Genomic DNA, 14471 nt, shown 5'->3' with positions numbered 1-14471 from the left:
AAGATATAACAGTATAAACAGCCTTTTTTACAAATCTAAAACCTAATAGCTATCAATCATAAATCAATAGTCTCAATAACAACTCACCAAACTGCACACATTTTCTGATCAACAGAGATCTATTATATATGCATCAAATCAAATATGTAAATAAAATTAAAAGTGCAAAGAAAATTAGATCAAATCCTATTATACAATAATATTTGGCTTATTCGTAGTTTGGCGCATCAACAATAACTTCCCCCACTTGTTTGTTGAGTCTTCTACTCCTTTAGGTTATCACTGTGCAAGTCATTAAATAGTTAATAATAGTAGATAATTAATAATAGATGCAATTAATAATGGATGAATATTTTTATACAGAAGTACCTTTTAATTGACTCTTCTTCTCTTTCTTCTATTCCTCTTCCAATAGATTATTTACAAAGAACTTCTTAGGACCAAGTCTGGTTCGTAGGGGACGCAGGAGTGCGATAAAATCGTCCGCATCTTCTGAAGACACCAACTTAGGACATTCCATAATCCACAATATCTGTAGTGAATTATTATTAATATTGAGGTTTCCAACAAATTCCTCAACTGATATCATCAACTCCGGACAATCACTAATATACAAATACTTGAGAGAGTTGATGAAGTGTTTGTTCTGGCAGCCACTAATCTTTGATATCATTCCCTCATCAAACAAACGCCTTAACTTCTTGCAATTCACAATATGCAGATATTGAAGAGATTGGAAATTAGTTGAGCGTACTCCTCGTAATTGTGCTTCACTATTATTATTTGACGATGATGATGTTGATGGTATCTCATCATCAAACATTAATGCCTTATAACCAGCTCCAAATAAAACACTTCTTTCATGCAATCCAATAAGAATGAGACGAGTGAGAGCACTCAGATTTGAGATGCTATATAACAATTCATCCGAACATTCACCGTAAACAGTTACATCTTTGAGTGATTTGAGATGCGGTGGCAAGGCCCCTAGCTTTGGGCAATACCATATCACCAGCTTGGATAGATTAGGGAATGCTCCAGTACTCCAACAGCTAGATGACACCAATTCCCTCAAATTCATCATACTTTCAATCTGCAGTTCCTCTAACAAAGGGAATAGTACTATCATTTCATTGCCATCGCTGCTACTAGCAATAGTATTCATATTGTCCAAGCCTTTAAGCTCGAGCCATTTAGGGAAATTTTCACCTTTGTAACCACTCATTTTCAATATCTTCAGCCTCGCAGTTGAAACCTCTAGAGCTTCACCAATTTTCTCATCTATAGTACTCTTGCTCTCATTGTCATCAACTTCATCATTAGATCTCCATTCCAACTTCAATTCATTGATACTCGTCTTTTTAGCCATACTTATCCCTCTTTCCATAGATGCGTCACTAACTCTTCCCAAGTTCTTAATTTCCAAAGATCCACGGATATCCAATTCTTTTAATTCATCTAGTTGGCAGTCTCTTCCTTTGTTGCTTATCACAAACAAGTTTAATGTCTTCAGATGTTTCAATTTCCCCATCCCTCTAGGCATATATTTTAATCCAGCACAACCCTTCAAATAAAGATGTCGCAGGCTAATAAGGTTTTTCGTATTTCTGGGCAAACTTTCAAGCTTAGAACACCTATTGAGTTTCAAAGTCTGTAAGTTCAAGAGATCGCAAATACTGTCATGTAATGTTGTTATCTGATTGTTACCGGAAATGTCTAAGTATCTGAGATGTTTTAGACGTCCCATATAACACAAATCTTGATATTGCACAATGCAGCTCAATTCAAGGACACGTAAACCTGAAAGTTCCTTCAAGACACTCAAACAAATCTGCTGTGTGACATTTCCAAAAATACCTCTTCTTCTATTGAGTATGAGTGATTGCAACCCTCCAATTTTCTTAAGAGAACGAACTGATGTTTTGACAAATTCATCAACCATTGCCGATACATGACGAATTTCTCGTTTTAATCCATCACTTGAGCTATTAGCATCCAACGTATAACATTCATCTTTCATAACAGATTCGGAAAGATCGTGCATAAGATCGTGCATCTTACATATTTCATTTCCAGACCAATCTAATTTCTCGTTTTGAAAAAAGGATCTCCGACACAACTCATTCCAAATTGTATTCCCAATATCTTCCATTTCTTGGTTTTTAACTGTAGGAAATAAACCATGGGCCATCCACAATTGGATTAATCTCTCCTTTTCAATTTCAGCATCCTTGGGAAATATGGCACAAAACACAAAACATCTCCTCAAATGATAAGAGAGGTCATAATAACTCAATCTTAGAATAGACAAGATTAAATTTTCATTTTGTGAAATCTCCCATATCTCACTGTCTCTTATTCTGCACCATTCCTTTTCGTCGCAATTGAATCGCAATTGGCTTCCCAAGACATTGGTAACTAAGGGAACACCCATACATTTTCTACTTATTTCTTTACCAATATTAATAAAGTTTGGAAGTTTTGGTTTTGCGCATTCTTTGAATAATAACCAACAATCAACTTGAGAGAGCGAGGATAATTCAAAAGGTTGAATTGTTCCCATGATTTCTGCCACATTTCCTTTACGTGTCGTTGTAAGGACAAATGCACCATTTGATCCACACTCCAAAATAGATCTCAACCTCCTCCATGCCTCAACCTCTTCATTCCAAACATCATCCAATACAAGCAGATATCTTTTCCCGCTCAATTTTTCTCTAACTTTTATCTGCAATTCTTCTGAGCGTGCTTCCGCATTTTCTTGTAAGATGGCTTTCATCACCAATTTAATATCAAATTCTTCAGAAACACAAACCCAGATTTTGGTTTCAAAATACTTGGTAATCTCCTCGTCATTGAAGACAGTTTGGGCAAGTGTTGTTTTTCCAAGACCCCCAATTCCAACAATTGGCAGAACAGATAACTTTTTGGCACTAGATGTATTATTGACCAGAATATCAATAATCTGTTTCTTTTCCTTATCTCTCCCATAAACTTGATTACAACTAGAAAGAGAGATGGTTTCACGCGAACTACTAGTAAGCTTGTCTATTTTTGAGTCAGGAACAGATTCAAGCAAATGTAACTTTTGGCGCTCTAAAGAAATTTGGTCAAGCTTCTTTTGAACATCCTTAATTTTGTGACCAACTTTTAGACGTGTCATAGGAATGCTAAAAGGACGGGTTATTGAGTTGGTTACCTGGATCAGAGTTGAAGAGGAGGCATTACGCCTGTTGACTTGAAGACGAAGATCTTCAAAGGTGCACTCATCCATGATGTCTCGAACCTCGTACGCCACATCTTTCAGTTTCCGCAGCCAATCTTCCGTTTGTTTGTCCTTCTCTTGCACGTTCTTTCTCTCTGCATCCTCAAGTACGGCACTAATCGAAGATAGCGTGCTCGATAGCTTTTGAACCTCCTCCTTAAAACTCCAAAACAACGATAATTCATCCTTAATCAGAGGTGCCAAATTTGAAAGTAATCCTCTGATTAGAGCTGCATCAGCCATGGTGGTTTCTCTCTCGATGATCAATATGATGAATAAACTTCTCACAAATGTTATCTCGTGTCTACTGAAGAACAACAATCATTGAAATTAATCACATACAAATTGGACTTTCCTTTCCTTTCCTTTCCGTGTGGACCATACAATAATATAAACCACATGAATTTCTTTTGAAATATCTGAATATGAATTATTGGCAATCTTAAGAGAATAAAATTACTTTATTATTACTATTCAAGTTATAATTTATTCTCACGTGAAGAATTAAGTATAAATTAATATTTCTTTAAATAAAAACTTTATGTACTAAATTTTGATATTTCAATTCTGTTGGAGATATTAAATGATCTTCACATATTGGAAAAAGGTTTAAATTTAAGTTAAAAAATATATTACACTAATTTATATATTATTAGACCATACAAATAATTATTTTATATACAAGTATTGACATTTCAACTTATATGTAAATTAGGACATCCTACCAAACATTAATTGAAATTAATCACATACAAAATGGACCACAATTTTCTTTCTGTGTGGACCATACAAATAATACACACTTTTTTTTTTTTTTTTTTCTGAAAATGAATGATTGAGAATCTTAAGATAATAAAGTTACTTTAATATTCTCTATAACTATAAGTTAATATTAGTTTATAATTTTATTTCATACCAAATTTCAATAATTTATAATGAAAAAAACAAAGTCTCAATTTCATTATAACGAAGAGAAATAACCAAGTTACAATTTAATTATTCATTTAAATAATTAAAAAAGTCTATATCAAAAAACTACATTTATGTTCAGTTCTATTTGTCTACTAAATTTGTGTAATTGTCTCAAATAACTTATTTTCACAAAGAAAATTTTTACAATCATATATTTTTTTTTTTGAAAATGATCAATTTAATAAAAATCGTTTAAGCACAAACAATAAAAGCATGACAAAAAAATTTCACATTCATATATTAAATTAATCTTTTATTAATTGTTTCATTATTTTACCTTGATAGTATCTAACCAAATAAAAATTATAACTTATATAACAATAAATGAACATAAGTGACTAGCTAGTAAGAACAAAAAAACTAAGAAAGTTACATTTTTTAGCAACTTATAGTAGTGAATTATGCACATCAAATTGCAATGGATTTAGGGATCTAATTTTCAAATAGTATGATTAGTCATTTCACAACTGATTTTAATAGAACTAGTACGAATTTTACAACTTTTCTTTACAACCATATATTTTCTTTTTGTATAAAATGGTCCGGGTGTAAAACTATTTCAAACCAATTAATTTATGGGCATAAGTTTCTGTGCTCTAACCAGAGTCTTCTCTCATCATCTTTCATTTTTATTTTACTCTAGCTCTCTTATTCTTTATGTAGGAAAATATTTTCTAATTCACAATAAAGTTTGAAGGGCCAGTTTAGGAATGTAGTAAAAAAAATACTTATATATAGTTTTCCTTGCATTCAATGTAAAACACTCTTTGTAGAAAAAATAAATTGCATTGTATAAAGTATTTGAAATCTCAGACAAATATTAGTCTTAAATCAAACCTCTCTAACCCACAATAAGACTTGAAGGGTCTAATTTATAAATACACAAATAAAATTTAGGAACTTATATAATAAAAAATACTTTTTTCAAACCGTTTTCTCTCGATTCAATGCAACGACATGTGGTGTGGACTAAAAAAAATAACAACTCTTTATAGAAAAATTAAATTGCAATATATAAAGTGTTTGTCCGAGATAAATATTAGTCTAAATCAAAGTTTTCTAATTCTCAATAAGTTTTGAAGGTATAACTGAATATAAAAATAAAGTTTAGGGGCTTGAATTATAAAAAATTCTTAATGGTACTTTCCTCAATTTAATACAACCACAAGCACATGCCGTGTGTGTGGACCAAGAATGGACAACAATCTTTATAAAAATAATTAAATTGAAAAATATCTTTGAATCAAATCTAATCGGTAAAGAGATTTTAAGTCTTGTTCGTGATTTTGAAAAAAATATTTTCATTTCAAGTTGTGTTTCCAACATTTTCTATCTACTATTTTTTGGTAGTAGGAATTAAACTATAGATTATGTCCACATTTGGATAATCAAACTTTTGATAAGGGAGATCATACTAACTTAACATTTAGATACACAAAGTTATTATTTTTATTTTTTCATATGGGGGATCTTTCATTTGGGTCAATTATGGATCCAAAAACTAAAAAAATATTTACATTTTCTACCTAGTTTTTTGTGTGCTCTCTTACATTTACATTAGCACTACTTTCTTCCATGATCATCCTCTTTAAAGTTGAACTCCTTTTCATTTACATCACCCATTTTTTTTTTTTTTAAATTTAAAATAAAAACAAATCTTTGTTTAAGCCAAAATAAACAAAAAAAACCCAAGTGTATTATCAAAAAATTAAAAATTTAAAAAAATTTGAAATACTAAGTTTCTTTTTTGAGTCAAAAAATAATTGTTACAATAAGAATCTCCAATAACTCAACATTAAAGAAAAAGAATTAGGAGTTTATCACTAAAGAGATGATTCAAACCTCGGTTAATTCCTTAATGCACATGGAACCCTTCTCGACTTCTTCATCATACATTCGTCTCCATTCAGCGTATTCATCCACTGCTTCTCTATTAACACGATAAAATTGCATCCTACAAAAAATAATCCACCAATTAATATAAAATAACACCCAACTTCCTCCGAGTAATAAACTATGATCCATTTAAAAGAAATTAAAACCCGTCTCAAAGTTCAATTTCATGGGAAGATATCAACTTCTCAAAGCCTAGTTAATAACAATGCGAAACAGAAAACCATAACCACAGTCAAAGACACAACCATGATTAATTTTTTTTGTTCTTTTCTTGAACATTCCATGATCATGACTCTCATTGTCATGATGATCATACATGGGATGACTTAAAAAAAAGAGAGTCTAATTTCCTTCAATATAGTACACATATAGTAAAACTATTAATTGTTGGTTGGATAATTTGATAACTTATGCCCATAAACTATGTATAAAATAGGTAACTTCTTCTTTATTAAAATTTTATTCCATTATTACTTCATACCCATTCTTCCTTATCCTTCTTTTTCCTCCCTTTCATCTTCAAAAAAATAAAACATTGTGTCTGTTTTATTATTTTGTTCGTGATTGTGTTATATATTGTTGATATTATTAATTATTTATATAATTAGAAAGGTTAAATTATAAGGAATTATATATAAAATAATGTAAATTATATAATAATATTATTTGTTGTAAAAATTCATTTATATGATAATTATATATCATTTTTTTTTTATTAATTTCAATATAAATAATAGTAGAAACTACATATAAGATAAATATATTAATTTTAATATGATTAATAATATAAAATACGAATAAATATTAAAATAATAATTCAAAATAATTTATATTAATATAAAGGTAAAATAGTCTTTTACACTTTTTACTATTTTCTTATATCACAAACCAAACACAAAAAAATAAAATTTATACTTATTTTATACTCTCAACCAAACTCTAATAACTTATAATTTCTAATAATTTTTTTATAATTTATACCCCATTACTTACTACATTTTTATATTCTAGTTATGTTGAAGATATTAGATGATCTTCATATATTAGAAAAGTTTAAATTTAAGTTAAAAAATATATAACACTAATTTATATATTATTGTTAACTGATCAAATACTTATTTTACCCTTTTTTTTTCTCTGTTTTATCATATTAGGAATTTAGAAGCATCTCTTTGACCTTTAAAATGTAATTAGTGAGATCTATTTTTTTTTTAACAATATTAGTTTTTTAATTTGTCCTCTCAAATAACTTCCTTTCACAAACAAATATTTCATAGTGAATTGTGCATGGATTTTAGGGACCAAATTTGCAACTAGTCCTTTGACAACCATTTTTAGCGATTTTAAACTAGTATGGATCTTACAACTTTTCTTTACGGTTCGTGTGTAAAGCTATTTTGGACAAATGAATTTCCGGGTACAATTTTTTGCATTCTACCAATATAGGCTCCTCTTATCATCTTTAATTTCTACTTTATTCTAACTGTCTTGTTGTTTATATAAACAAATATTGATCTAAATTAAAAATTTCTAACTTAGAATTAAAGTTTAAAGGACTAACTGAATATAAAATTTTACTTTAGAGCTTTTATAATAAAAAAGATATTTATATACAGGTTAATTTACCTCAATTCAGTGCATCGACATTACGTGTAGATAAAGAAATAGACAACACTCTTTGTAAAAATTATAAATTGCTATATATAACGCGTTTAAAATATGAGACAAATATTAGTCTAAACTAAACTCCTCTAAGTCACAATAATGTTTTAAGGGTCTAGCTAATATAAAACAAAATTTATGATAAAAAAAAAAGTAATTCTCACTAGAGTTTTAAAAACCTAACTGAATATACAAACAAAGTTTAAGGGGCTTGGTTTATAAAAAACACTTAATTGTACTTCTCACTCATTTCAATACAACCACAAGCAAAAACACATGGCGTGTATGGACCACCAAGAAATGGACAACCATCTTTATTGAAAATTAAATTGTAATGTATAAAGTTTGATAAATCCGTCCGTCCTTACGTGTAATGATATACATTGCTATAATATAAGAATGTTTTGAAACAAAATGAAAACTTTTCAAAATATATGATAACCAAATTTCATGGGAGACTAATTCACTAATAATAAAAAATATCTTCAATTCAAGTTGTCTTTAGAGCATTTCTATTTGTTGGTTCACATTTGGATAATTTTTTTTTCTTTTTCATTTTCATTTTTATTTTATATATATTTTTAAAAAGCATCCATTGGATTATAACAACATTCATAATAACTTAACCTTTAGATATGCAAAATTATTTTTATTTTTTCATATGGAATATCTTTCATTTGGATCATTATGGATTCACATGAACATTTACATTAGCATCAAGTTCCTTCATACAGTTGAACTTTTTTCATCTGCATCACACACTTTTAAAAAAAATAATTAAATTAAATAAATATTTGTTTAAGCCAAAGTAAACAACAAAACCAAAATGTATTGGAAAAATAAAATTTTGAAATACTAAATTTATTTTCTGAAAGACTGAAACGAGTCAAAAATACTTGTTACACTGAGAATCTCCTATTACTTTTCTATGAAATGGAATAGCCCAACATTAAAGTAAAAACAATTAGGAGTTTATCACTAAAGAGATAATCTAAACCTCAGTTAATTCCTTAATACACATGGTGTACCCCTTTCGACTTCTACATCATACCTTCATCTCCATTCAGTAGATTTATCCATTTTCTCTATTAACACGATTAAACTATGGTTGAAATTAATATAATTCAATTCATGAATGGAAATAAGATTGTGAGTAAATTAAATTAAATAAAATTCAAACGTGAATTAACAAGTGAGTTTAATCCAAATTATAATTCAATATTAATTGTTTAATTAATATTTAATGCTTAAATAGAAATTTAAAATATAATATTATGATAAACATTCAATTTTAATTGACCTATCAATTGACTAGCGTATAGACTTTTTAATTAACTAATATTGAATGTCTAACATTGCATTTTAACAAATCAACGTATAGACAATGACTTTAATTAGTTATGGACTAATTGACAAATGAATGAGAAATATTTATTGCTAATAAATATTTGAATTATTTTATTTGAAGGTTTAATTCTTAGCAATATACCCATTCTTTATTCATTTCATCCGACCATATCATCTATACCATTCTCTCTAAGAATTTCAGTATATTTTTATATTTACACTCTCTTTTTGAACTCGGTGATAGTTCAGGTAAATTGTCAAGTTCGATGCATAGTGATTCCAGTGCATAATCATTACTAGATTCGTTTTACCCTAGGAAATAATTATCTACGATAAGCTTTAGTACAAACAGAAAACGATGAAACTGTTTTAAGGAAATATATCTAAACATGCCTCAAATCAACATCTAAATTTGATGGTTTCTTTTTTCGTATATTTTATTTTATTTATTTGTAACTATGAAGGTATATATATATTCATTTAATTAAAGATATATTTCTAACAACTGCATTCTGTAAAGAATAATTTGTCAATTTATATAAAATAACACCAGCTTCCTTACAATAATAAACTCTATTCCACTTAAAAGAAAATGAAACCAGTTCAACTTCATAGAAAGAAGTTGCGACATCAAAGCCTGAAGAAGGATAACGTGAAACCGAAAACCATAATCACAGCCAAATACCCAATATTAATCCTTTTGTTCTCATCATGATCATTCCATGATCATGACTCTCATTACATGTTGATGATCTTCCTATACATGGGATGACTTTTAAAAAAAAAAATCTAATTTTCTTCTAAAAAAACCCATTCAATAACTCACTTGATCATGTGGTGCCCCATTTAATAAGATTGAAAAAAAATGTAAGTTTTCTTAATCTCTACATTGTTAAACAACTTATATATATATATACAAAGGATGCCATAATTATCTCCTTAAATTATGTCTATAATTATGTCCAAAATATTGGACCAAATAATATAGCTAATACTCCCCCTCAAGTGGGAGTAGAGAGATCACAAATGCCCAACTTACGAAGAAAAAAAAAAGTAAAAGATGAACATCCCAATGCCTTAGTCAAAACGTCAGCCAACTGATGATCAGTAGGCACATATTGGGTGACAATGTTTTCATAAATCAGTTCATCCTGAATAAAGTGATAGTCAATCTCAATATGCTTCATACGATCATGAAAAACAGGGCTACTAGCGATATGAAGAGTCGACTGACTTTCACAGAAGAGGTACATAAAGAACGTATGCAAAATGCCAAGAGTCTTCAGCAAAGACTTGAGCCATTTTAGTTCGCAAGTAGTAACCGTCATAGCACAATATTCAGCTTCAGCAGAGGAGCGGGTAACAGTAGGTTGCTTTTTGGTATGCCAAGAAATAAGAGAATGTCCAAGAAAACCACATAGCTAGTTAAATAGCGACGAGTGAGAGGAAAGGCTACCTAGTCACTGTCCGAGTACGCTCGCAAAGTCAAAGACGATGTAGATCGCAAACAAATACCTTGGCCTGGATGATCCTTAAGATACCGAAGAACTCGCAAAGAAATATTCCAATGGTGTTTTATTGGATTACTTAAAAACTGTGCTAGAGTGTGAGAAATATAACTCAAATTCATATAAACATTTTTTAGTTTGTGTCCAAATTACTTTAAATTATATGTTTGTAATTTAATTTTGTTTTATTATATTTTAAAAAAAAAATATAAAATGATATTTTAATCTTAAAAATGTTTTGAATCAATTATTCGTGAAATCATACTCTTATAAATATTTATCTATATATCAAATAAAAAAAAATTGAATATTATTGTTAATAACATGTTTATAATAATTTTATAAATATTTTTCTTTTTTATTTGATATTGTGATTATGTGATATTTCTAAACAAACAATTTGTTTTTAATAAAAAATAAATTATTTTTATTATTTAAGTAAAATTATTCAAATATTTAATATATTATTAATTAGCATGTAGATACTAAAATAATAATAAAGATTACCACAATATATAATACATTAAAGTCAGCTTTATAATCATTCTATTACTAAAACTCTTATAATTAATTTTAAGTAAATTAAATTTAGTTAAAGAAAAACCACAATAATCTATTATTTAAATAACTTCAATCTACATGCAAGATCAATTAATCGACTTAAGTAGATAATAGTTTGAAACGTATAATCTACCGAGAGGCAACAAAGGCTGGAAAGTCTCCTCCAACATAAAAAAAAAAAAAAAAAAATTCTAGAGCATGAACTCTCTTTGTCATTCTCTACCAAGCTTGAGGAGTAACAACCATATTAGCACTTATTCTATTCAATCATAAAATAGATGGAGATAAAGTTGAAACCACAAGCAAAAAAGGGTCTCCTCCAACAACATGGCGTGTGTGAACCAAGAAATGGACAACCATCTTTATTGAAAATTTAAATTGCAATGTATAAAGTTTGATAAATCCGTCCTTGTGTATAATGATGATATACATTGCTAAAGAAAATTATGATAACCAAGTCTCATTGTGATCTTGAAAAAATATATTTCCATTCAAGTTTGTTTCCAAACTCTTCTATTTGTTGATATTTTCTTGGTAGGAATTAAACTATAACTCATGTATTCACATTTGGATAATCTTTCTTTTTTTATTTTTATTTCGCAATAACATATTAAATGAAATTGTTTTATATTTTTCTTTTAAAAAAAAAATTCTTTGAAAATATAACAACATAAACAAACTTTTGATAAGGGAAATCATACTAACTTAACTACAATAAAATAGTAAAAGAATAATAATGGTGATCGGAGTCTTTTGAGGTAATGGGATGGTAATGGGTTGGGCAGAATGATGATGAAAATGCTCCAACAAAAACCTAACTACTTATTATTTTATATTTGATGTCTTATTTTCATATACAACTTTTGACATTTCAACTTATTTGTAATGATTATCTAATTAAAAAGAAAAAGTGGCATCTAATATAAATTAGGACCCCTACAAAACATAAATTGAAATTAATCACATACAAAATGGACCACACTTTCCTTTCCGGGTGGAACATACAATAATACACCACTTTTCTTTTAAAATTTTTGAAAATGAATGATTGACAACCTTAAGATAATAAAGTTACTTTAATATTAGTATTCAAGTTATAATCTATTCTCACTTGAAGAATTAAGTATAAGTTAATATTGGTTTATAATTTTATTTCATACCAAATCTCAACAACTTATAATGCAAAAAACAAAGTCTCAATTTCATTATAATGAAGAGAAATAACCAAGTCACAATTTCATTATTCATTTAAATAAAACAAAGTCTATGTCAAAAAAATAAAATAATTAACTACTAAATTTTTATATTCCAATTCTGTTGGATATTAAATGATCTTTCACATATAGGAAATGTTTAAATTAACTTAAAACATATAACACTCGATTCGATTGTAAATTGGTCGAATACTTATTTTAGTTTTTCATATTAGTAATTTAGGAGGCATCTCTTTGTTAACCATTCCAAATATATATATATATATATATATAATGATGCTTAATTTTTAAAGTGTCTGGATTGTCGGGTTAAGAACTGTGGTTAATTTGGATATATATGTGAGAGTAAATGGATATTTTGGTCGGATTGTGGGTTGACCCACCCATAAACTTAAAACGGTTAAAAATAAAATTAAAAATGTTATAAGTATAGTTTGAACTTGCAACCTAACAAAACAAATACAACCCTTTAACCAACTAGGCTAATAAGACTTTATATTTTAAATTCAGCAACAAATTTGATGAACGCGGTGGTTCATCAATAATTTTTAATCGGTCATAACTCTTTTTTGACTCTGCGCTATAGATTTCACTATTATTAGCGAGCAATAATGGAAGAATTCTATCATATTTATAGAGATAGGGGACATAATTCATATGGATATAATAAGTCTCGCATGTGCTACTTTAATGGTAGTCTTTACATTTCCCCTTTTACTCGTAGTATGGGAAAGAAGTGGACTCTAGAGATCAAACTAATTGAGTTGAGAAATCAAACTGTATGAATTTTTTTAAAGATCATTCTTCAATGTGAGAGTAAATGGATACTTGGGTCGGATAGTGGGTTGACCCGCCATAAACTTATAACGGTTAAAAATAAAATTAAAAATGCTATCACATTTTTACCGTAATATTTTTTTCATGGTTTTTTATATTATTACTCGTGCAAATGCACGGGATACATGCTAGTTTAATTAGGTATCCATGTCCATCAATAAGACATGATCAATTTTTTCAATAATACATTTATGTTTAGCTCAATTTGTCCACTAAACTTGTGTAATTGTCTCAAATAACTTATTTTCACAAAGAAAAAATTTCAGAATCATATATTATATTCATCTTTTATTAATTGTTTCATTTTGTAAGAAATTACAGCTTACATAACAACAATAAATGAATATAAATGACTAATAACAACCAAATAACCTTCCCTCTTCTAGTCTAGTGAAAACCAGAGTTGAATATTCCCAGTCTTCGTATTATGAGTATTTGAGGTTATAAGGCTGTAAGTTATGTACTTAGTTAAATGATTAAATGTATTTTCAGTCTATATACTTAAATTAAGGATTAATCACACTACAAAGGATAAACAGAATCCCAGCGTTTAAAAAAAAAAACCTACATTTGTTATATGTTACAATATGATTAGTCATTTCACACCAGGTTTTAGTGATGGCAAATAGAACTGGTACGGATTTTACAACATTTCCTTACAACCATTTTTTTTATAAATGGTCTGGGTGTAGAATTATTTCGAACCCAATAATTTATGGGCATAAGTTTTTGTGCTCTAACAAGAGTCTTCTCTAATAATTTTTTATTTTTACTTTACTCTAGCTCTCTTATTCTTTATGTAGACAATTATTAATCTAACCTAAGGTTTTATAATTCACAATAAAGTTTTAAGGCCTAACTGAATATAAAAACAAAGTTTAGGAATGTATAGTAAAAAAAATACTTATATATAGTTTTCTTTCCTTCAATGCAAAGACATGCAGGTGGATCAGGAAATATACAACACTTTTGTAGAAAAATTAAATTGCATCTCATCAAATTTAGTCAAAATCAAACTTCTCTAACCGACAATAATACTTGAAGGGTCTAACTTATAAATACAATGTGTGCAATGATATACATTGCTAAAAAGTGGATAGTTATTTCTTTATATTTTTCATATAAGAATCTTTTGAAACAAAATGAAAACTTTGCAAAATATCTGTGAATCAAATCTCATCAGTGGAGACTAAGTCTGGTAGTGATCTT

The 14471-nt window shown here is 28.4% G+C and overlaps 1 protein-coding gene across 1 annotated transcript; it reads right to left on the bottom strand.

Moving 5' to 3' along the window:
• Positions 1 to 397: 397 nt before the first annotated feature.
• On the bottom strand, positions 398 to 3508 carry LOC124943105 (putative disease resistance protein RGA4). The gene has a single exon (XM_047483664.1). It carries the CDS (start codon positions 3506 to 3508, stop codon positions 398 to 400), a length of 3111 nt encoding a protein of 1036 aa, XP_047339620.1.
• Between the last annotated feature and the right edge of the window lie 10963 nt (positions 3509 to 14471).

Source organism: Impatiens glandulifera, chromosome 6, assembly GCF_907164915.1.
Source record: "Impatiens glandulifera chromosome 6, dImpGla2.1, whole genome shotgun sequence".
Classification (NCBI taxonomy): Eukaryota; Viridiplantae; Streptophyta; class Magnoliopsida; order Ericales; family Balsaminaceae; genus Impatiens; species Impatiens glandulifera.
The sequence above is the reverse complement of the archived record's forward strand: the minus strand, read 5'-3'. Positions and strand labels throughout refer to the sequence as shown.

Excerpts from the sequence above, each read along its gene's own strand:
- LOC124943105 (XM_047483664.1), bottom strand. The coding sequence starts at position 3,508 with ATGGCTGATGCAGCTCTAATCAGAGGATTACTTTCAAATTTGGCACCT.